General features: G+C 37.1%; 1 protein-coding gene across 1 annotated transcript in view; it reads left to right on the forward strand.

Annotated features, from left to right (window-relative positions):
• Positions 1-1,496: 1,496 nt before the first annotated feature.
• LOC139147399 (uncharacterized) overlaps positions 1,497-18,352 on the forward strand; it is a 49,164-nt gene continuing 32,308 nt past the window's right edge. The window contains exons 1-10 of the mRNA XM_070718492.1: positions 1,497-1,971; positions 2,692-2,750; positions 8,612-8,698; positions 9,148-9,246; positions 10,713-10,832; positions 11,242-11,338; positions 12,631-12,755; positions 13,161-13,332; positions 16,495-16,623; positions 17,127-17,307. Of these exons, the coding sequence (XP_070574593.1) occupies positions 1,890-1,971; positions 2,692-2,750; positions 8,612-8,698; positions 9,148-9,246; positions 10,713-10,832; positions 11,242-11,338; positions 12,631-12,755; positions 13,161-13,332; positions 16,495-16,623; positions 17,127-17,307 (1,151 nt within the window). The 5' untranslated portion in view covers positions 1,497-1,889. The remainder of the gene's footprint in view (positions 1,972-2,691; positions 2,751-8,611; positions 8,699-9,147; positions 9,247-10,712; positions 10,833-11,241; positions 11,339-12,630; positions 12,756-13,160; positions 13,333-16,494; positions 16,624-17,126; positions 17,308-18,352) is intronic.

Raw genomic sequence — 18,352 nt, forward strand, 5'->3', positions numbered from 1 at the left:
TAAGCATTCAATAGACGTTTTCCTCATTATGCCGGAAGTCAGATTGCATATCATTTGCATGGCGGTTTGACCTTGTTCAGCTGCGGAAGTCGCCTTTCCAACGCCCCCGCAAGCTAAACAAGGTATAGAAGCACTTGCGATCGATAAGAACACATCACGATTGGACTTGCTTCGGAAGAAGACGGTCAAGTTTTTGAATAAAACAATTCATTTGGACCAAGCTGTGGCTGATTAAGTCACTCGTGTCAAGAGAAAAAGTGATCGATCGTAGCGACGCTGGCTGGACAGGCATTGCCACTATGGCTTATATGACATTAAGACGACTCTTCTATTAGGAAAAAGGGGTAGAGGATTAACAATTCTACAAAGAAATTTGGCTATACTTGCGGTTTTGAACTTAAAGTCGACATTATTTTGTCATATTCTATTGCTTTCTTTCATCAATAATGCTGTCAAATGTTATGAATTTGCAAACCTTCCTGATATTCGTGCACCCCTTACAACAAATTTCTCCCCATCATAGTCTATACTTTAATGATCCACACAATAAAAGAGAGAAGTCAAGTTGACATCAGACATCGTGATCGACACCACTTTAAAGCATGTGCATGCATGGCTATTTTGTGTTTTTCGGTTGTAATTTAATTTATTTTCGCAATTATTTCATGGATATTAAGGGACAGAAGTTCTGATGCATAGGGTCAGTTAGGTCACCGAGATATCACATGGTGGTAGTATGGAATCACGAAAGTACCAGAGTGCACTGTGCAGTCATATCATGTGTGCACGCAAGAACGGTCACGCACTACGCTGAAAAGGACTCATCGGTATCTTGCCATTTTTTGTTAAGAAGTTTCGTTAATGCAGCCAAAAACCTTCGTGCCTAACACAATTTTTTTCCTCACATCTTGCTGTTGGAGTGCAGGCAATATAATCATGAACTTCACAAAATGAAACAAGTCACTTGGCGGGTGCCGTGCTAGTAAAAACTGAGGATGGACTAATAAAAATTTTGACTACGGGGTCTGGTGACCCACAACAAGATTTGCTTACCATGAGAAAAGATTGATGTTCAGACAATTTATGAAGTTTAGCCAAAGCTTCTGTACCTTGCACAAGATTTTTTATCAAAAAATATGACAAGGAAAGCAACAGCTGTAAAGCGTCATTACGAACTGTCAATGGGTCATTGTGTCAATGGCAGTTGGCCAACTCCGGCTAGGCAAACGGTTGTTGTGCTGCAGTTTGATAGCTTAACTTATTACAAAAGTTCAGTGAACCTGAAACTTGTAACATATTAACGTTATATCTAAGCTTTTATCTTCCTTGAAAGCATTTGGTGATACCAAAATACGCTAGGATACCATCACGGGTGTTATGTGGCCATCGGAGTGAAACAGACACAATGCAGACCACACGATCGACTACTTCGATTATTGTCAGAAATTCAAACATTTTTGCGAGCTATACTATTGAAACTTTATAAAATTACTGTGACGACTTTCATAATCGCCTGAAAGGGGTTGTTTTTTCAGGAAACGGCAGAAATTGATCGAAAATATAGAAGCAGAGTTTTGCACACACTAAGCCTGCGTAATGAGTAGATGAACGATGCAGAGGACTGACTTTTACTGCAGCGGAACAAGGTCACACAGGCGACGTGCATAGAATTACGCATGGGCAATCAAATTTACGGTGTCCTTGAGGAAAGGGTCTCTTGACTTTTGTACAGTTATTACAGGTAGAAGTAAAATATATATAACTGGAAATTCCCGTTTCTCTTGGCTTCCGGTCACATGTTATGTACATATTTCAGTGTTACGGTGCGGATGTCTCATTTGAATTAGGCAGAAGTGAACCGAAGCATACGACTTTATGACGGGTCCATTATGAAGACAGTCCGTCGAGTAGTATATTACCGGGAGAGACGCTTTTTGTGTTTTCTCTTTCTTATAAAATTGTTCATCGGAGGTAAGAATTTTTGAAGGGAGTCCTTCATTGATAATGGTCACCGAAGGTGTTCACTCAGCGTTTCATTGTACCAAGGACCAACTTTGCTCAAAGAATGTATACGGTTAGAATTGGTTCAAGTCTGTAATTTGTGAATATTTGGAGTAGGGCGGACAAGACGAGTCGTGTTCTGTTTTCCTATGAAACGTGTGAATGGGGCAAACGCGATGAATGGAGTGCAACGCGATACAGGGGAGTTGCTTCCGTTGAATCCGTCAGAAACTAACCCACTACTGCACAGTCTCAAAGGTAATGCATGCGATCGCTAGGAATACCGGACCAGGCTCGGAGTTTTAAATTTCAAATAGGTTTGAATGAAATAGAAGAGAAATAATCGAAACTTTCGCGAATGATTTTATTTTTTCTCAAATTAACCAAACCGTGTATATATTTGAGATTTAATGTATATTACATGCGACATGATCAGATCAACAATTATGATAGTGCTCAAATATACTTATCTATATTCCTTCCAGTTTAATTATACACACGTAACCAAATAATCTCTCTGTCTCTGTCTGTCTTTCTGTCTTTGTCTCTGTCTGTCTGTCTGTCTCTCTCTCTCTCTCTCTCTCTCTCTCTCTCTCTCTCTCTATATATATATATATATATATATATATATATATATACACATGTATATATATGTGATGTGTGTGTATGTGTGTTTATTTTACACCGAAGCCTGTTCGAAGCCCTATGAATACGATGCTACTCATAACTTCACTGTCAGCATACCGGAAGTAAGTAATTTCTGAATTATACTAAGTAGGTCTTCAACAATAGCAGAACGTTGAAGTGACATGAAATTTGTATTTATTGGGCAATTGCTCATAAAATATAGTTTCCTTTAGAAATGGTTAGCTTGCCAAATATTTTAAGGAAGTCAATCAGTTATTGCTTCCTGGAATCAGACACCGCGGCTTCTCTTTATCACTTTGATAACGCAGTGACGTAGTTTTCTGATGTATCGTCAGTGAGCAAATAAGTGCCTCAGACCACGTTCTTTTTTCGATGAAATTATTTTGAAGGACAAAAATAATCACAAATAACCATATACTGTAACAACAAACTGCATATATTACTCGGAAGAACGAAGTGAGAGGATACCTATTTTGCGTAATCAAGGCTCAAATTCGAACGCCCATTTTGGATTCGTTCATCGCTTTTCGACTTTTGAACTTCCACTTTGGGTTTCGTAGTCGCACTTTTCAACTTTCGAACTCACAATTTTGGTTTAGTACATCGCATTGTCAACTTTCGAACTCTTTTTTTTGAGTAACTCCCATTATAACTCCCATTTTGTATTCGTATACCGCATTTTCAATATTCAAACCCTTATTTTGACTAAATCTCATTTTTGACTAATCAAAAAGGGTCCCCTAGAACACTAGCCAGCGAACGCTGCCGAAAATGCGCTAACGAATGGTTAAATGCAGTTTACAAAGCTCGAAGGTGTCATTCTACATGAAATTATTCATCACTTTGTTAGGGAGTTCCCGAACACGTAGTGACCTCGAAGTTATTTTGACATGGACGACGTTGAACTTGTTGGTGACAACGTTAGTGGCAGTTTGTCCAGGCTGCTACATGACATTTACTTGCCTTACAGATGAGGACATGTGTCACATAAGTGTGAAGAGTCTTGTTGGACTTTGTCACAGTTAAATGCTACCGGAATGTGTGGTGAGCGTGTCGTTCAGCTCGAGCAAGTGTTTTTCGGTGCAGTGCTGTTTTTATGCCTTGCCGATCTTATCTCCTCGCATGTGCGGACGATCCTACTTGGTCCGGAACCTGAAACCACTTTCTCTCTGACAGCTTTCGTTTCATTCTCGTGTGTGGTATATGATTCGCGACGAAAAATCGTAGAAGTTTGCGCAGATGCAAGTGTTTGATCTACTCTTTCGTACATAAGTTGGTTTGACATTGACAAAGCGATTATGTTGTCTCATTTATTTGTCAAATAGACGTAATATCAGAATCCACATCATCACAACATATTCGTGTCATACGGATACACTTCTCATCCACATGAAAAAAAATAAGAAAGCAATACTCTTATCTTTTCTTTTATTTTACGGCCAGTTAAAATGCATCTGTTTGCTACCACCTGAAAGATTTTTTAATATTTTTTCTAACAGAATACCTATTTTTGAGCAATTAACATGTATATCTGCTGAAACATAAATTTAACCGCCCTTAACTTCAACACAGAAATACTTTTTCAGAAGGTGGAAATTTGGGTCGGAAATATTGAAATTCAATTTGTCAAGGAAAGTACTGGAACTGATTTCTGGAAATCATATGATCCTTCTGTGTAAAATGAAAACGAAATGATCCCAGCTATGTTGCCAATTATGTACATGCCGGAAAATGCCAAGAGAGTTTGACCGGTTAAGAAGGGCTTGACTACGCAGTTTCTGCGTAGTGAAGCTTCATTACGTATTCATGGTGACCCCTGGCCAGCTGTCAATAACTTTGGGGGCTTTTGTCTTTTGGCCTGCTTTGCATATGCGTCGTTGGACATGACCTGCCAATCACCCAGGTAGTCAATTAAACTATTAATTGACTGTTTACCGACCCAATTAACACTATCCAGCAGTATCAGTCATATTTTAATCGCGTGGCCCGGGTGGGCACAACGTAGGAACGCGTGTATTTCTATGTGTACGTTTCACTTGTGGTGTTGTTTGTACCATCGTGTGTTTGAAGTCCTTGTTTCACCTACAGCATTACCTTCAAGGTGACAGGCTTACTATTAATGTTCAGTATCATTTCACCAAGTTCTGCCCACGATGAAAACCACCTGTTTTGCCTACTAATTACTGCCCGTCGCTGCCCGTCCTGAATGTAGCCTATCTATTGCTACAGTAATCACATAAATCATTTATCAGTTTTGATATATACTCCTGAATTGTAAGTTTGATCAAAATCGAGACCACATTCAAGGGCTATGCAGACTGTCCATGTACGCACACACAGTGACAAGAAGGCGGCAAATACCTACTCGCCAAGCACATCGAATCGGCGAAAAGAAGCATAAAAAAGCTAGGCTCATCGCCAAAACAAACGCGCCAAGCGCTAACAAAAACCCATACCAAGCGGCCCTTTTCAGGGCCACCAAATACTCCAAAAAGGGAACTACAAAAAATACGATAAAATGACATAGAACACACAAACACTTAAAAGAAATAACAAAAATCGTACACATAACAAACAACTGAAACACAACATTAAATACAAAATAAACAATCACAGTAACGTAACAGAAAACATGGCCGTGGAAATAAATCAGCTATTTCCAAAGAAAAGCCGACAACAACATGAAATTCAACAACAACCTATCATCGCTCAAACAATGAAACTCCGAAAATAGTACTAGGCAAAAGCCTTAAAATTCATTCGGACACCAACAAAACCAAACAGAATAAAACCACCTCAGGATTTCAACAAATAAAGTCGTATAATGTGACTATGCTACATCGTGAGACAAAACAATCGCAACAAAGAAAAGTCAAATTGGACTCCACGAACAACAAAAAAACAAAAACTTGAAAGCTATCTGAAGCTTCTAAACTCGCACTTCTATAGATACCCTTTCAAACAAGGAAACAAAACATGTCGCGTGCCAAAAGAATCGCGATAAACCAGCTTGCAAACATTAGACAATTTTGGGAAAATAACCCTTCGACAAGGGTCGGTTTTTCGTTATTGTCAACACAAACGATTACGTACTCGAATGCGAAAGGCAATTTCGTAACACTCAGTATTATACACAACAAGCCAGAACAAACAGTAAACAAAGTAAACGAACTATTAATTAAAATGTACGAGAACAAGCACATCAACCAGGATACTTGTAAGTATCTTGATCCAATAAACATAAAATCCGTACCCCGCAGTGGTACTTATTGCCTAAAAATTCACAAACCTCTGCAAAAATCTATAAGACACACCAGTCAAAACAAAATTTACCGAAGTAAAGAAATATAGAACAAACAAACCGAACCACCAAACGGACTCACAACGTGACAAAATTAATATACTTGCCTCGCTAATCGGAAAGCAAGACCACTAAAATGCATTAAAATAAATTTTCACAAACACAAACTAAGGAAAGAATCTACACTGCGACTGATGAGAAACCACACTCGGGTTTCGAAACGCAAGCGTCAAAGGGCGACTCTATCAACTTTTGTAACAACATAGGTCCGGCTGCGTCTCGCCATAAGCTTTCCCCACACAAACAAAACATTACCGTACACACTAATCCAAACTTCTCTACAAATATCCAAAGCGAAACAAACATTTCATTAACACAAACAATCGGATAAGAATGTAGGAACACATTTTCGAAACGAATCAAACACAAACTCGACACAAAAACATTTAGGATAGTTAGGGTGGGGAGCCTGTTTCACATTTTTTACATCTCGCTATACTGTCTATGATTCTAAAAATAAAGTCATCTGCCACTTTTTCTGTATACGCGGTTTGGCAAAACTCATCTCTTCAATCGAAAGTCGGGCGATTTCATGGTTCTTTGGGGCACTTAAGTGTACGTCGAGCTTAAGGAATGTAGTTACATTCGCGATGTTTTATTCGAAAATTATTTATTCCTTCAAGGGCAAATGCACATAATTTATGCTGTTGGAAATACTGGCCGCTCATAAACAAGACAATAAACTCAATATATGTGCATCTTTACTTATATTGTCAAAGTACCACCGACACCCCACAAAAAACCAAATGGTTCAGTCCAGGTATTTGCAACTCTGCCATCCGACTGGTCAACAGGAAATCAACCATAGGTGTCTTTTGGTACGCGTATACGCCAGTCACCTAGGCGACGGTAATCTACACCACTTATCACCATCGGGAAGGTACTCCTCCCCATATACCACTGGTGATCCCACCCTCAAGCACTGCGTCATTCGACCAAGCATTGTTATTGTAATTTCCTGCATAAAATTAACAGCGAGGTCAACCGGTCAAACTCTCTTGGCATTTTCTCTCATGTAGACTTTCCACTTGTATATATAGTTTTTTTTATGACGGTATTCGTCAGAGAATTCTGATTAGTTAAAAACTCTCAGGCTATTTCTTGCCCTTGGGACCTCAAAACAATGCCTAAGAGACATTTTCAGTGCTCGAAATAAAGTATATGTGTATGTATCATGATCTCATGGAGTAAGTAAATTCTGTCGAGAAATAGGTAAGAATTTCCGCCTTGTTTACATCTTGGAATTGACTACTGTGATTAAGTAGAATGCCCTATTGCGGATGTAATGTTCCAAATCACATTAAAGTTTTCTAAACACTATGTTTTGGGCACGATTATGAAAAACGACTGTTATTGTGTATTTTTCTGAACATTACTGTTTTTGAATAGGATCGAAAATTCTTGAATTGGGTAGAAATGTACACCATCTCTCTAAACATGGACATATTTGGATATTTTTGACATATACTATGTGTCGGACATAGGGGTGTGGAACATAGGGTTGGAACACTGAAAATAAATCAGTCACAGAATCGATAATCATCAAGGCCCCTTGAATGGGCAGGCTTTCATCTATTTTTAACTTTTTACTATTTCTGAAATGTATAATATATGTTTAATACAAACAAGAAATTCAACATCGTATACCACAGCTTATACATCAGTAACAACCCCATTGAGTCGAAATCTGCAACAGAAGCGGATCGACAACTGCCAATCAAATCCCTGGGAAGCATAAGCCGAGATAAGATCCGTCGACAAGGGATAAATTTTCGTGGACCTTCTTAGGCTTCTTGTGTATCACATAGGAATAACAAGAGAAATCCGATAACGTCACGTGACGTATCTATGACATGTTCTGACGTAAAATGGCCATAAACGGAAAATGTGGCAAACTACAATGAAGCAACTTAGGGATGCCTAAACACATAGTGAAGACCGCTACGAAAAACGTCGGTCGAGGGAGTTCGAAAATTCCGGGTAAGAAAGTTGAAAATGTGATATAGGAAGCTGAAATGGGAGTGCGAAAATTGTCGGTAAGAAATTTAAAAATGTGATATACGAATCGAAAATTGGAGTCCAAAAATTGTGTTTACGAAAGATGAAAATGAGATACATGAATCAAAATGCAATATACGAATCCAAAATGTGAGATCGAAAGTTGAAAATGCGACATACGAATTAAATATACGATATACGAATCCAAAATGCGACATATACGAATCCAAAATGGGAGTTCGAATTTTAGCCTTGATTACGAGCCATAAAATACCGACCATGTGCGTTTATCGGACAGTCAATAATTCCCTATTAATACATTTACTGCTATGCATGCTGATTTAGCGCGTTTCCTTACATGTAGCTTTATTGTGTAGTCGTCGCCACCAAATATCAGGCACGTTATGAAGTATATGTTGTGCCCATCGAACGCTGATACAAATTACATATCCATGACATATCACAACACTGACAAATCTTTCGACCACCATGCTATACCGCCTTTACCAACTTGTGTTAAGGTGTAAGGCATACAAGATTTAAGGCGAACAAAATAGACAAATAATATGAAGCATGACGTAATTTTTCCTGTCTGTCTTATAGAGTTTAAAGCCTGGAGAGAAAGTGTTTAATTTCCAGGATATTTTGGGAAATGATGTATATTCATTCCATATTCTGTCAGGAAACAAGGTAAATATCACTTGAATATTTTCATAAAGGCGTAGGCTATTCCAATGCCGTCGATTAATATTTAAAAGTTATAAAAATAGAGTTGTGGAAAAACCAAATGTTGAACCGAAACTGTGAAAGGAAACATGGAACAGGAACAACTGCACGATTCCAAGGACAAAATCAGAATCAGCCAAACTAAGGGGATGTCTTTTTACGAAAGGAAATACGAAGGTCTTCTATCAGCCGCATGCAGAACAAATATTTCAATGGATGAATACATTATATTATATATATGGTGTACGTTCCCAAACTAAACATTTATTTTAATTTGAAAATCTCAATATATCAGCCCCTTCACAGAGTCGCCCTCGACATTGCCGCAAGGAAATTAAATTCCTTACGGACAAACAGTAAATTTCATCTATCATCACGTTGGCATCGTCATATTCATGAATTTCTGTTCGTAGGACGACAGGTTCAAGATGAGGCCCAATGGTTTTCTTGTCACACGTGGCTTTTTTGACTACGATATTGAAGCTCATTACAAGCTGCATGTTTCATTTACGGTAAGAAAAAAAATCCAAATTAAAGTACTGCGTTTTTAAAGCCGCACATTTTCGGATACAGTGTAGTCGCATTACACACAGACGACGTGTATTGATCCTTGACAATATTAATTTTTGATACCTTCATGATGAACTTATTTTCACAAACGCGTGTCATGACTAAGTGTGAAACATGGTGAGGATCAATATTTAATCCGTTCGCTGTATCCAATTGTCTACAGTACGCCGTATGGCAGTGACCTTTGTGTTTATCAAAGATGCCATTATCACTGGATATTTTTTAGATACGTTTGGATATTGCGTCAGGTATGTGTTTAATTATACTTGATTATGTCGGCTTATACCGGAATGAAAAGCTTGGTGTACTCAAATATCACGTTCAGAAATACGGAAAAGATGAAAAAAGGGAACCACAAAGATATTGCGTGAAATTGGTCTGAAGATGAGAATTAAGACAAACCAGAAAATAAACTTTTTGGATGAGACATTTAATCTAAATGACGACAAGTTCTATCCGTATCGTAAACCAAACAACCAAACAATGTATGTCCATATGCAGTCTTGTCACCCGCCAACTATAATTAAACATATACCTGACGCAATAAGCAGACGTATCTCAACAATATCCAGTGATAAGAGTATCTGTGATAAACGCAAATGTCACTACAATACGGCGCTGAAGACAAGCGGATACAGCGACCAGATTAAATATGTCAACGCAAGACCAACCAATCAGCGAGAAGGAACGATAATAGGAAACGTAACATAACTTTCAAGCAAGAACGTGGAAACTAATATCGGCAATAAATTTCTTCAACTTGTTGACAAACATAAGAGGGTATCAAGAAATACCATAACTGCACAGAGATGTCAAAGTGTGTTTGGTGTTTAAAAGACAAGAACAAGGTATATTACGTCTCGTGGTCGATTATTGACAGAGCATCGAGTTTCTCTAACATAATCAAAGGAATCTGTGTGTATCAAACTAGCTACACATTATCAATGCTGACAAATCTACACTGTTAAACAAACGCCAAGAGTTGGTTTCAAAATGCCACCACAAAAACAAATGTTATTTATCAAATTGTAACACCAACTAAAAATAGAATGGTACGTCCCAATCGTATAAAAGAGTGTAGAGCAAAATTCTTTTCACTTGTTTCTGAAGATTGCAGGATGCATGAAACTCAAGTAACAGATATTTTGTACTTGAAGTAATTTCCGTTATTATTGATAACAATCTGCGTTTCGCATGGAGCATTGTAATATATATATATATATATATATATATATATATATATATATATATATATATATATATATATATATATATATATATATATGTATATATATATCGGATAACAACTAGACCCACGTATGTTAATGTCCTACAGGACTGAAAATAGCAAACGTGTAACAACCAAGAATTATCACTTGTCATTTAATTTTTACAATGTCTGCAACAGGACAGCATGGGAGTTAACGACGCAATGTTGACAGTGACTCTGCTAGAAGAAAGCCATTGGCCACCGTTTTACAACACAACGTGTGAGACTCCAGTTTACACAGGCGTTCCCAAAAATCCTGTAAGTTATTGCTTATTGTGCTTTGCCGTGAACAACAGGACTTATTATTTCTAATGATGAAACTCGTTTAAAAAGTATCGTAAGACCTATTTACAAAATCATTCGTACAAAACACTGTCCCAAATCTTCTTTTGTCACATCGAAATAAATACCGGTCAAGCGATAATTTAAGTGCCGTAGATCCACGATTTTTGTCAGGGCCGAATCTCTAACTCATAACTGTGATAATAATTATCCATTTAGCGGTAAATTTTCAATTAAAATTGGGGACATGTAAAAAGTCTTAAAATAATGAAAAATTTGCCAATAATCTTAGGAATATTATAATGAATACGCTGTTCCAATTAATTCTTTGAAGGATTAAATGGAGCCAAAAATCATGTAGCTTTCGCCATTATTTCTTTTGCAGAGGGATTATTCCTTGTTCGATTTATTTATTAACGAAAGGATATCCAGCATTAAATATACAGATCTGATCGTGGACGCAAATTCTGAAAATAGCCACTGTAAGTAAATGTCCTTTTATCATCAATAATGATATGAAAATGCAATCATACATCGATAAGAAACGACGCAATTTCTCGATCGGATTTGAACTTCCAATGCACGGCATCTAGTTACATAACGAAGACATCGTAGCCAAAACCGCTCGGCTAAATTTCCACCATTACTAACATAGCTAACTTTGTACAATTTTTCGGACAACAATCCCCCTCCCCAAATTGTCACACACGCTGTAGACTTCATGAAGCATTGGCACCTGCATACTTACCATCATACATACTATAAGACTTAATCAAATGAATGAGCACAGTGCTAAAAACCATTGTGTGATCAACGTTTATTCTATTTGCCTCTTAAAAGTCTGTAATAATGGTCGCGTCATGGATATTTACCATCACTCCAACAATGCAAGAAATCAGTTGATTACATTTTTATCCCCTGCAAACGCTAGATTAGGTCCAGCTGCCGAAATGGCAGTCTTGCCTGGAGGACCGTCTCAGGGCAAAAGAGGATAGGAAAAGCCTACACGATGACCTCTTGACCCCTGGCACAGGTGGCGCTGTATGAACGTTTGCAGGAGATAAAATTCCTTACTTTTGTAAGTTCTTATCTTTTACTTCCAAAATTGACATAAATACTCATCAAGGAATCATGACTATATCAGAGCATCCTTTGTGTGTCGTATGTCACTTTATGTGTGCAATAAAGAATATCAATTAGGTAAAGTACTATTGTAATTCTAGATTAATTGAAAAATGAGAGGACTCGTCTTGGTATAACCTAAACCAAGCAACAACATGTTGCGTTAAGAACAATAAATGGAAGAACATGAAGTATCGGCCTTTTAGAATTGTAATTCTAAGCTTCTGCAGGAGGAAAGTGATATACAATTATAGTGTTTCGGAGCACCTGCGCAATGTTCATAGGTGTGAAATTCACGTTACTGTCGTAACAGAATGCAAAATTATGTAGTGTTGAAGGATCAACGCAGTACTTCCATCATGTATGAGGACATCGAACAAGAAGACCTAAATAGTCGTCAATAATTTATCATTGACGACAATTAAAAGTGCTGTATTGGTTTCAAATCAAAGTTAAAATCTCACTTCACTAAAATGCACTAATAAATCAATAGCACATGCCCGTATCAGCCTTTCATAGACAAGTCTAAAAAGTTTCCAGTTCGATGATGTAACATGTAATGGTAAACATCGGAAACCCGTATCCTAGTCAAAGACAATATGTGTAATCTTACTCAACAAATAATCATGTTTACATATTTTACTTATACAAGGTGGCATCGACTTCTTCGTAGAAGTATTTTTCCCATTCTCAGCCATTTGCAGTATATCATACACTCTCAGCCAACTAGAGGGGCCGCCAATTCCAAAACCTAAAATCAAGTTCTACAGTGACAGGGTATGTAACAGCTGAACGGATCTTGCCGTGTACTTCTGATATTCAAGTCTTCTCTATGGAAAACGTTATTTATTGAACGCAAAGAAGTGACTTTTGCTGTATGCAGAGTCCTACAAATAAAAAATATAGTGATATATACGTAAGTGAGAGGTTAATTGGAGAAAATAACATAACAATGAGGAGCTCAATATAGTAATAACTAAAAATGTTTTCTCATGATTTAATGAATATGCAATAAGTAAATTTATATGTCTAGATCATGAGAGAGAGATCATGAGAGAGAGAGAGAGAGAGAGAGAGAGAGAGGCTGAAATTATATATCAGGCTTTCTCCTCGCCACCATTGGTGTTGAGTTCAGATAAAATGAAGTTGAATGATCATTTTTGCATGTATGATTTCCTCCAGGAAACGTTCCCTAAGCAATATGCCCAGAGTACGTTAGTACGCGGTGATTGTCTGGGGGAAATTTCAATCGAGCAGATTTCTACCAGCGCACCTATAAATATACGTATATCTACTGACTATTCAGTCGAAGGATTCAACATTAATACAGTGGACTTAAAAGTGGTCAGTCATGGTAAGCTTGATACTTTTACAATATCGCTGCACCTTTATTTTCATAGTAGGCCATTCCATGCCAATTATTCTTGATTATAGTGCATTATAATACTAATGTGACAATATAATAGTGCATTGCGATTCTTAGCAATATCGCTAAACTCACGAAGTCTTCCTCTAATTCTAGATGCAACAATGAATTACACTTTCATTGTATTCTACTAGTTTTTGGTTATAATAGTAAAGATTGAAATCGGTACGACATAGTGCATCACCGCATGTAAGAAAAGTGGATCCCGGTATTAATGGGTTAACGACGAATGGATGTTTTCAGTTCAATCAATGATTACTCTGGAGCTCTTTCCAAACCGGAAATGTTAAACTAGACGTATAGCTCATGAAAAGCATTTTGATGGTACTGAAACCACAGTTCACTGTCAGTTGCAAACTGCAATATCTATTTTCTGATCTTTCTGATACTTTTCTTTCATCGAAGGTATTTTATCTCAAGAATTCATCGAATTAGAAGCTTTAAGATAATTACTCGGTAACTTTCAAAAAGTCTTCATATGTTCTCAATCTTACCTGTACGATTCGAACAAATCGTTTCTTTGCAATCTACTTATATTATATGTAGAAACCTACGTAATCACTCTTTTCAGCAAAAGTGAATGCATTGCCCTCACAACAAGAGTGTCTCCATAAGCATTGTAATGAATGAAGTTTATACTAACGATTATGTTCGATTATTTTTCTTCATAATTAATGTTACCTGTGTATTTAATTGACTTTTCACCTGTGCTTCCGCATAAAAAGTTTGCAGATCGAAATTTGATTTTCAATAAACAAAGCAAGATGAACAAAATCGTCATTAAATGAAAACCCACGAACGGATGGTGTCTAAAGACATGTTTCTAATAATGTTGTCTTATATATCAAAACAGAGCAGGGGTCCAAAGACTTCTCCGTATTGTGGCAACTTCATCAATACTGAATAAAAACTGAACACTCATCAATACTGAATTAAACTTCATCAACATTGAATAAAAATCGTATGCCTCCCGCCAAAGTTTATACAATTCAAGTAAAATGTACGTTGATTGAGCTCTCTTTATTAGGGATCAATTTTTTTCGATTACACCAGTAATAAGAAGTTGGATTTTCAACAGAGTAAAAGATAGATATTCATGTATTAACTATCGTTATCAAAATGAATATAAACTACAAGACAAATCTTTATTATTTGTTATGTCTCTATTATTTGTTATGGCCAAGTCTGCCCGCAGAATGCGCCCTCTCACGGTGAAAGTGTTAAAAAATAGTAGTTCAATTGCAATACTAATGCAATACTAATTGAACGTTATTCATGATACATAGACCTCTATAGTTCGACAAACAATATCTATAAAGTTATCATGTCTTGACTCGATTTAAAGCGACCAGGAAATTTTATTGTGGTCTACCCGTCAGGTGTGGGTTTTCCTATTGGCAATCAGGGGATTTTGGCTTTTGCAGTGATCATTCTCTTTTCTATCCAACCAATCGTAAAGCGTTGGATACTCTCTGTTTTAAATTGTTATGGCCAAATATGTTCTTTCAAATCACATTCTTTATCCTGGTCACATATTTGCTAACCTTATGACAAGTAAGGAAATCTGTAGGAAATTACAAGGGTGTGGCTCCAAAAAGGTATAAGTTCATAAAATACGATGGATGTTGCGTAAGCGTGTTTACTTTAATGACAGATGGATTTTCGCTTCTGAGGATAAAACATGCAAAACTACCATTCTCATTCTGAGTTGGGAGGTACGATCTTATCAGCACGCTTTGCTGATTTCTGACTTCCTGGAACAATTGTATATAACTGTCTTCAAAGAAAGGCAACTGAAAACAGGAAAAGGTCGTGCAATATCAGAACCAGTGAGTCGCGACTCTAAACAATGCCGTTTTGTCCATTTTGATATTCGCGTTACAATTGCTTGTCCAAATAATGCAATCGTCAAATATATGATTTTTTCAAAAACTTTCGCATAAAGGAAATGTCTCTTTAAATTTGGCCCTTTTATCAATGCTCTATTTTATTTATGTAAAATTTATGTAAAATCATGTAAGAATAAGATAACATAGTCCTACACCTTCTGCATCTTAACATTATATCACTCTGTCAAATTGTCTGAACAAGGAAAATGATCACTAGGAATACACGCAGTAAACTAATCTCACAAATGATGAACCCTGTTATTTATCAGTGGTACTGTACTCTGCTATTTGGGTTTGCATAAGGTGCGGTATGAAGACTAGTGTAAGGCTTAGGCAAAGGCCTACGCTTGGTCATTTTTTTTTCATTTAGAGTGATAACCTGTTGCTCGAAGTACAAAACAAAGTGCTTAGATCTGATATAATAGTATATAATACAACGAGATCAGGGGTTATGATTGTTTCTTCATCAAGGAAAAGCTATTATTGGCCCCTAATGTGGCTCTGCAGCCTGATACATACATTATACAGAGAAGTGGTGATTCTAGTATGTGCATCGCACAATGAACATACTGTACGCTCATGTTTTTGTTTTAGCAATGACCATTCTGATCAACAACAGGATATTGAAAATTAGAGAACAAAATGTTTGGTGGCTATAAGAGGACCAGGTTTTAGAGTGTAAAGATGTCCATGTACTGAGACATCTAAGCTTTGAAAAGTCATCTTCTTTTATATTAGCTTAGGCCTAGGAATTTAGGCTAAGGGAGGCGAAGTCTGTGCAAATGATTGCCACAACAAATCTAGCGCTGAGCTTAAATGTGATTTTGCAAGAGAATTTACGAAAATCATAACTTTGTTTTAAACATTTAATAAGGAGTTTGGTTAAAGTCGACTCAATTGAGTCAAAGTTGACATACTGTCATCGACGTCTGCTGACTGTGGTGGAGTTGAGCTATATTCAGGAAATATTTCTCTAACTTTGAAACGCCCGAGCATTTTTATGACAGTAAGAAAAGATTAGGGCTAGACGAGTATCAGAAGCACAGGGAAGAACTTTGTGATCATGATGCTGCCAATGGCCAGACATGAAGTAAGAAATACCTATGAAATGAGTTTATGTTCTCGACATGATTCTGAAATAGACATCATTTAAAGCCCTTCATTTCATCATTTCTCCATTTTTGAACATTGTTTTCGGTAGGCTGCCCAGAAGGTAAATATGGTTTTTTATGTGACAAAGACTGCACATGCCAGAACGGTGCTACTTGCCATGGGTTCAATGGTGCGTGTAAATGCTCCAAAGGATGGGCTGGACCTGCTTGCGATATCGGTAAACAAACTTGGTTACTAAGAGCATGATAACTCTTTACTTTTTTTATTTCACTGTATGAATTAGATCAAGAAGCAACTTAAACATGACACCCAACAAAGAGTCAAAACTGCCATGACATAGTTTGGTTATTTTACTATATTTTAATAGGTAGTAGTTTAGTCCTGATCACATGCATTTCTGCCGGATGGGTATGTATAGTGGGATGTGAATTCTAATCCGATGGAAAAAAATCATAGACTTCCTTGTTCAAGTACGGACAAAACGAAACGTCGCCAATATGCTTCAAGTGAAAATATGGTTTTGTCATTATCTGGAAACTTAAGATGGCAACCAATGTTGCCACATTCAAAACGTCACTTTTTGTTTTAAAAATGCTTATCAAGCATAAGTTTTGTGATGATGTTTACTAGTTAAAATGCAATGAGTAGTTTCAAGTTTACCAATATTTTCAATAAATATTTCCTTATAATACAATCCGTATTTCCTTTATGTGCCTCCAGAACGTATATGGATAATACCTAGAGCTGCTGAGTTATCCTACGGCCAAACGTTCAATCTTTCATGTCATTACATCTTTGAGGTCAAGTCTGCATATGGAATTGTCTGGAAATTTTTCAATGGAGTGTCAAGTAGAACTCTAAAAGGTCCATTGGAGCAAATCTCGTATAAACTGCACAGCAGGTAAGTCTTTTGTACGAGGTGGTGCTGTCTGACTGGAGAGAGTCATGTCGCTATTTAAAACAGTTGTCTCCCTTAATACTGAATAAAATAATATGTTCATAAATTTTAATTTTCGAAGCTCACGTGGCAATTACACAATGAGGATGCACTCATGCGACGAGTACTGGTTCTTCTGACTCCATTTCTGCAGAATATGGACCCCTACGAGATTGCCGGTTGTTTCTTGGGTTGGAATAGGCCATCACTATCGTTGTTAGCCACAAGAGGCTGAAGGGGCAAGAAGTAACTTGATGACCATTATGTCTAAAGAGTCTAAAATTATAGCGTGGGGTTTCTCTGTGCTGTCACATTTCAACATAAATTCTCCAATTATTCGAATTAGTCCCATCTAGTACATCCTTACTTATGCCTCTTGCAGCTTCACAAAGTACGATTTCTCCCCTTTCTGCTGTCGGCTTTTGATGTTGATTCTGCTTCCAAAGACGCTATTAATCCACGTTTTGAATGTGAATTGATCGAATCTGGCCATGCAGACAGTCCCTTGTGGATTCTTTATCATGGTGTCCGGCCAGTGGCAGTACTACAATTGTGAGAGGGGTTGGCACAATCATATTTATTCTCTTTTTGTAGACACAGCCTTTCCATTTCATGAACACCTTTCTCTGGCCTTTACATTTCAACATCATCAAAATAACCAAATTCATATCGTGAGCGGCATTCTTTGATTCCTTGTTGTGACCGTTAGCTTAATCAGTGTTGAATTCAATGAAGCTCGGTAGCAAGTTAAGTTTAGCACTAAAAGCCATTTCCATTTTCACCTTCGTTTCGCAGAAATTATCAACACGATTGGAACTAATTTGGGAATATTGGATGGTGAAGTAATGTTGATTTCATCTACACGTGCAATCTCATCTGCTTTTCTTTTTACGTTAGACACTTGTTTTTACAAGTAATTTGTAATATTGCAACTTTAACTATATGGCACCTAACATTTTTGATAAATTTGAAAAATATGAAGATCCAATTATAGTTCCAATCGTGTTTA

The sequence above is a fragment of the Ptychodera flava genome, chromosome 13, assembly GCF_041260155.1.
Source record: "Ptychodera flava strain L36383 chromosome 13, AS_Pfla_20210202, whole genome shotgun sequence".
NCBI classification, from domain to species: domain Eukaryota; kingdom Metazoa; phylum Hemichordata; class Enteropneusta; family Ptychoderidae; genus Ptychodera; species Ptychodera flava.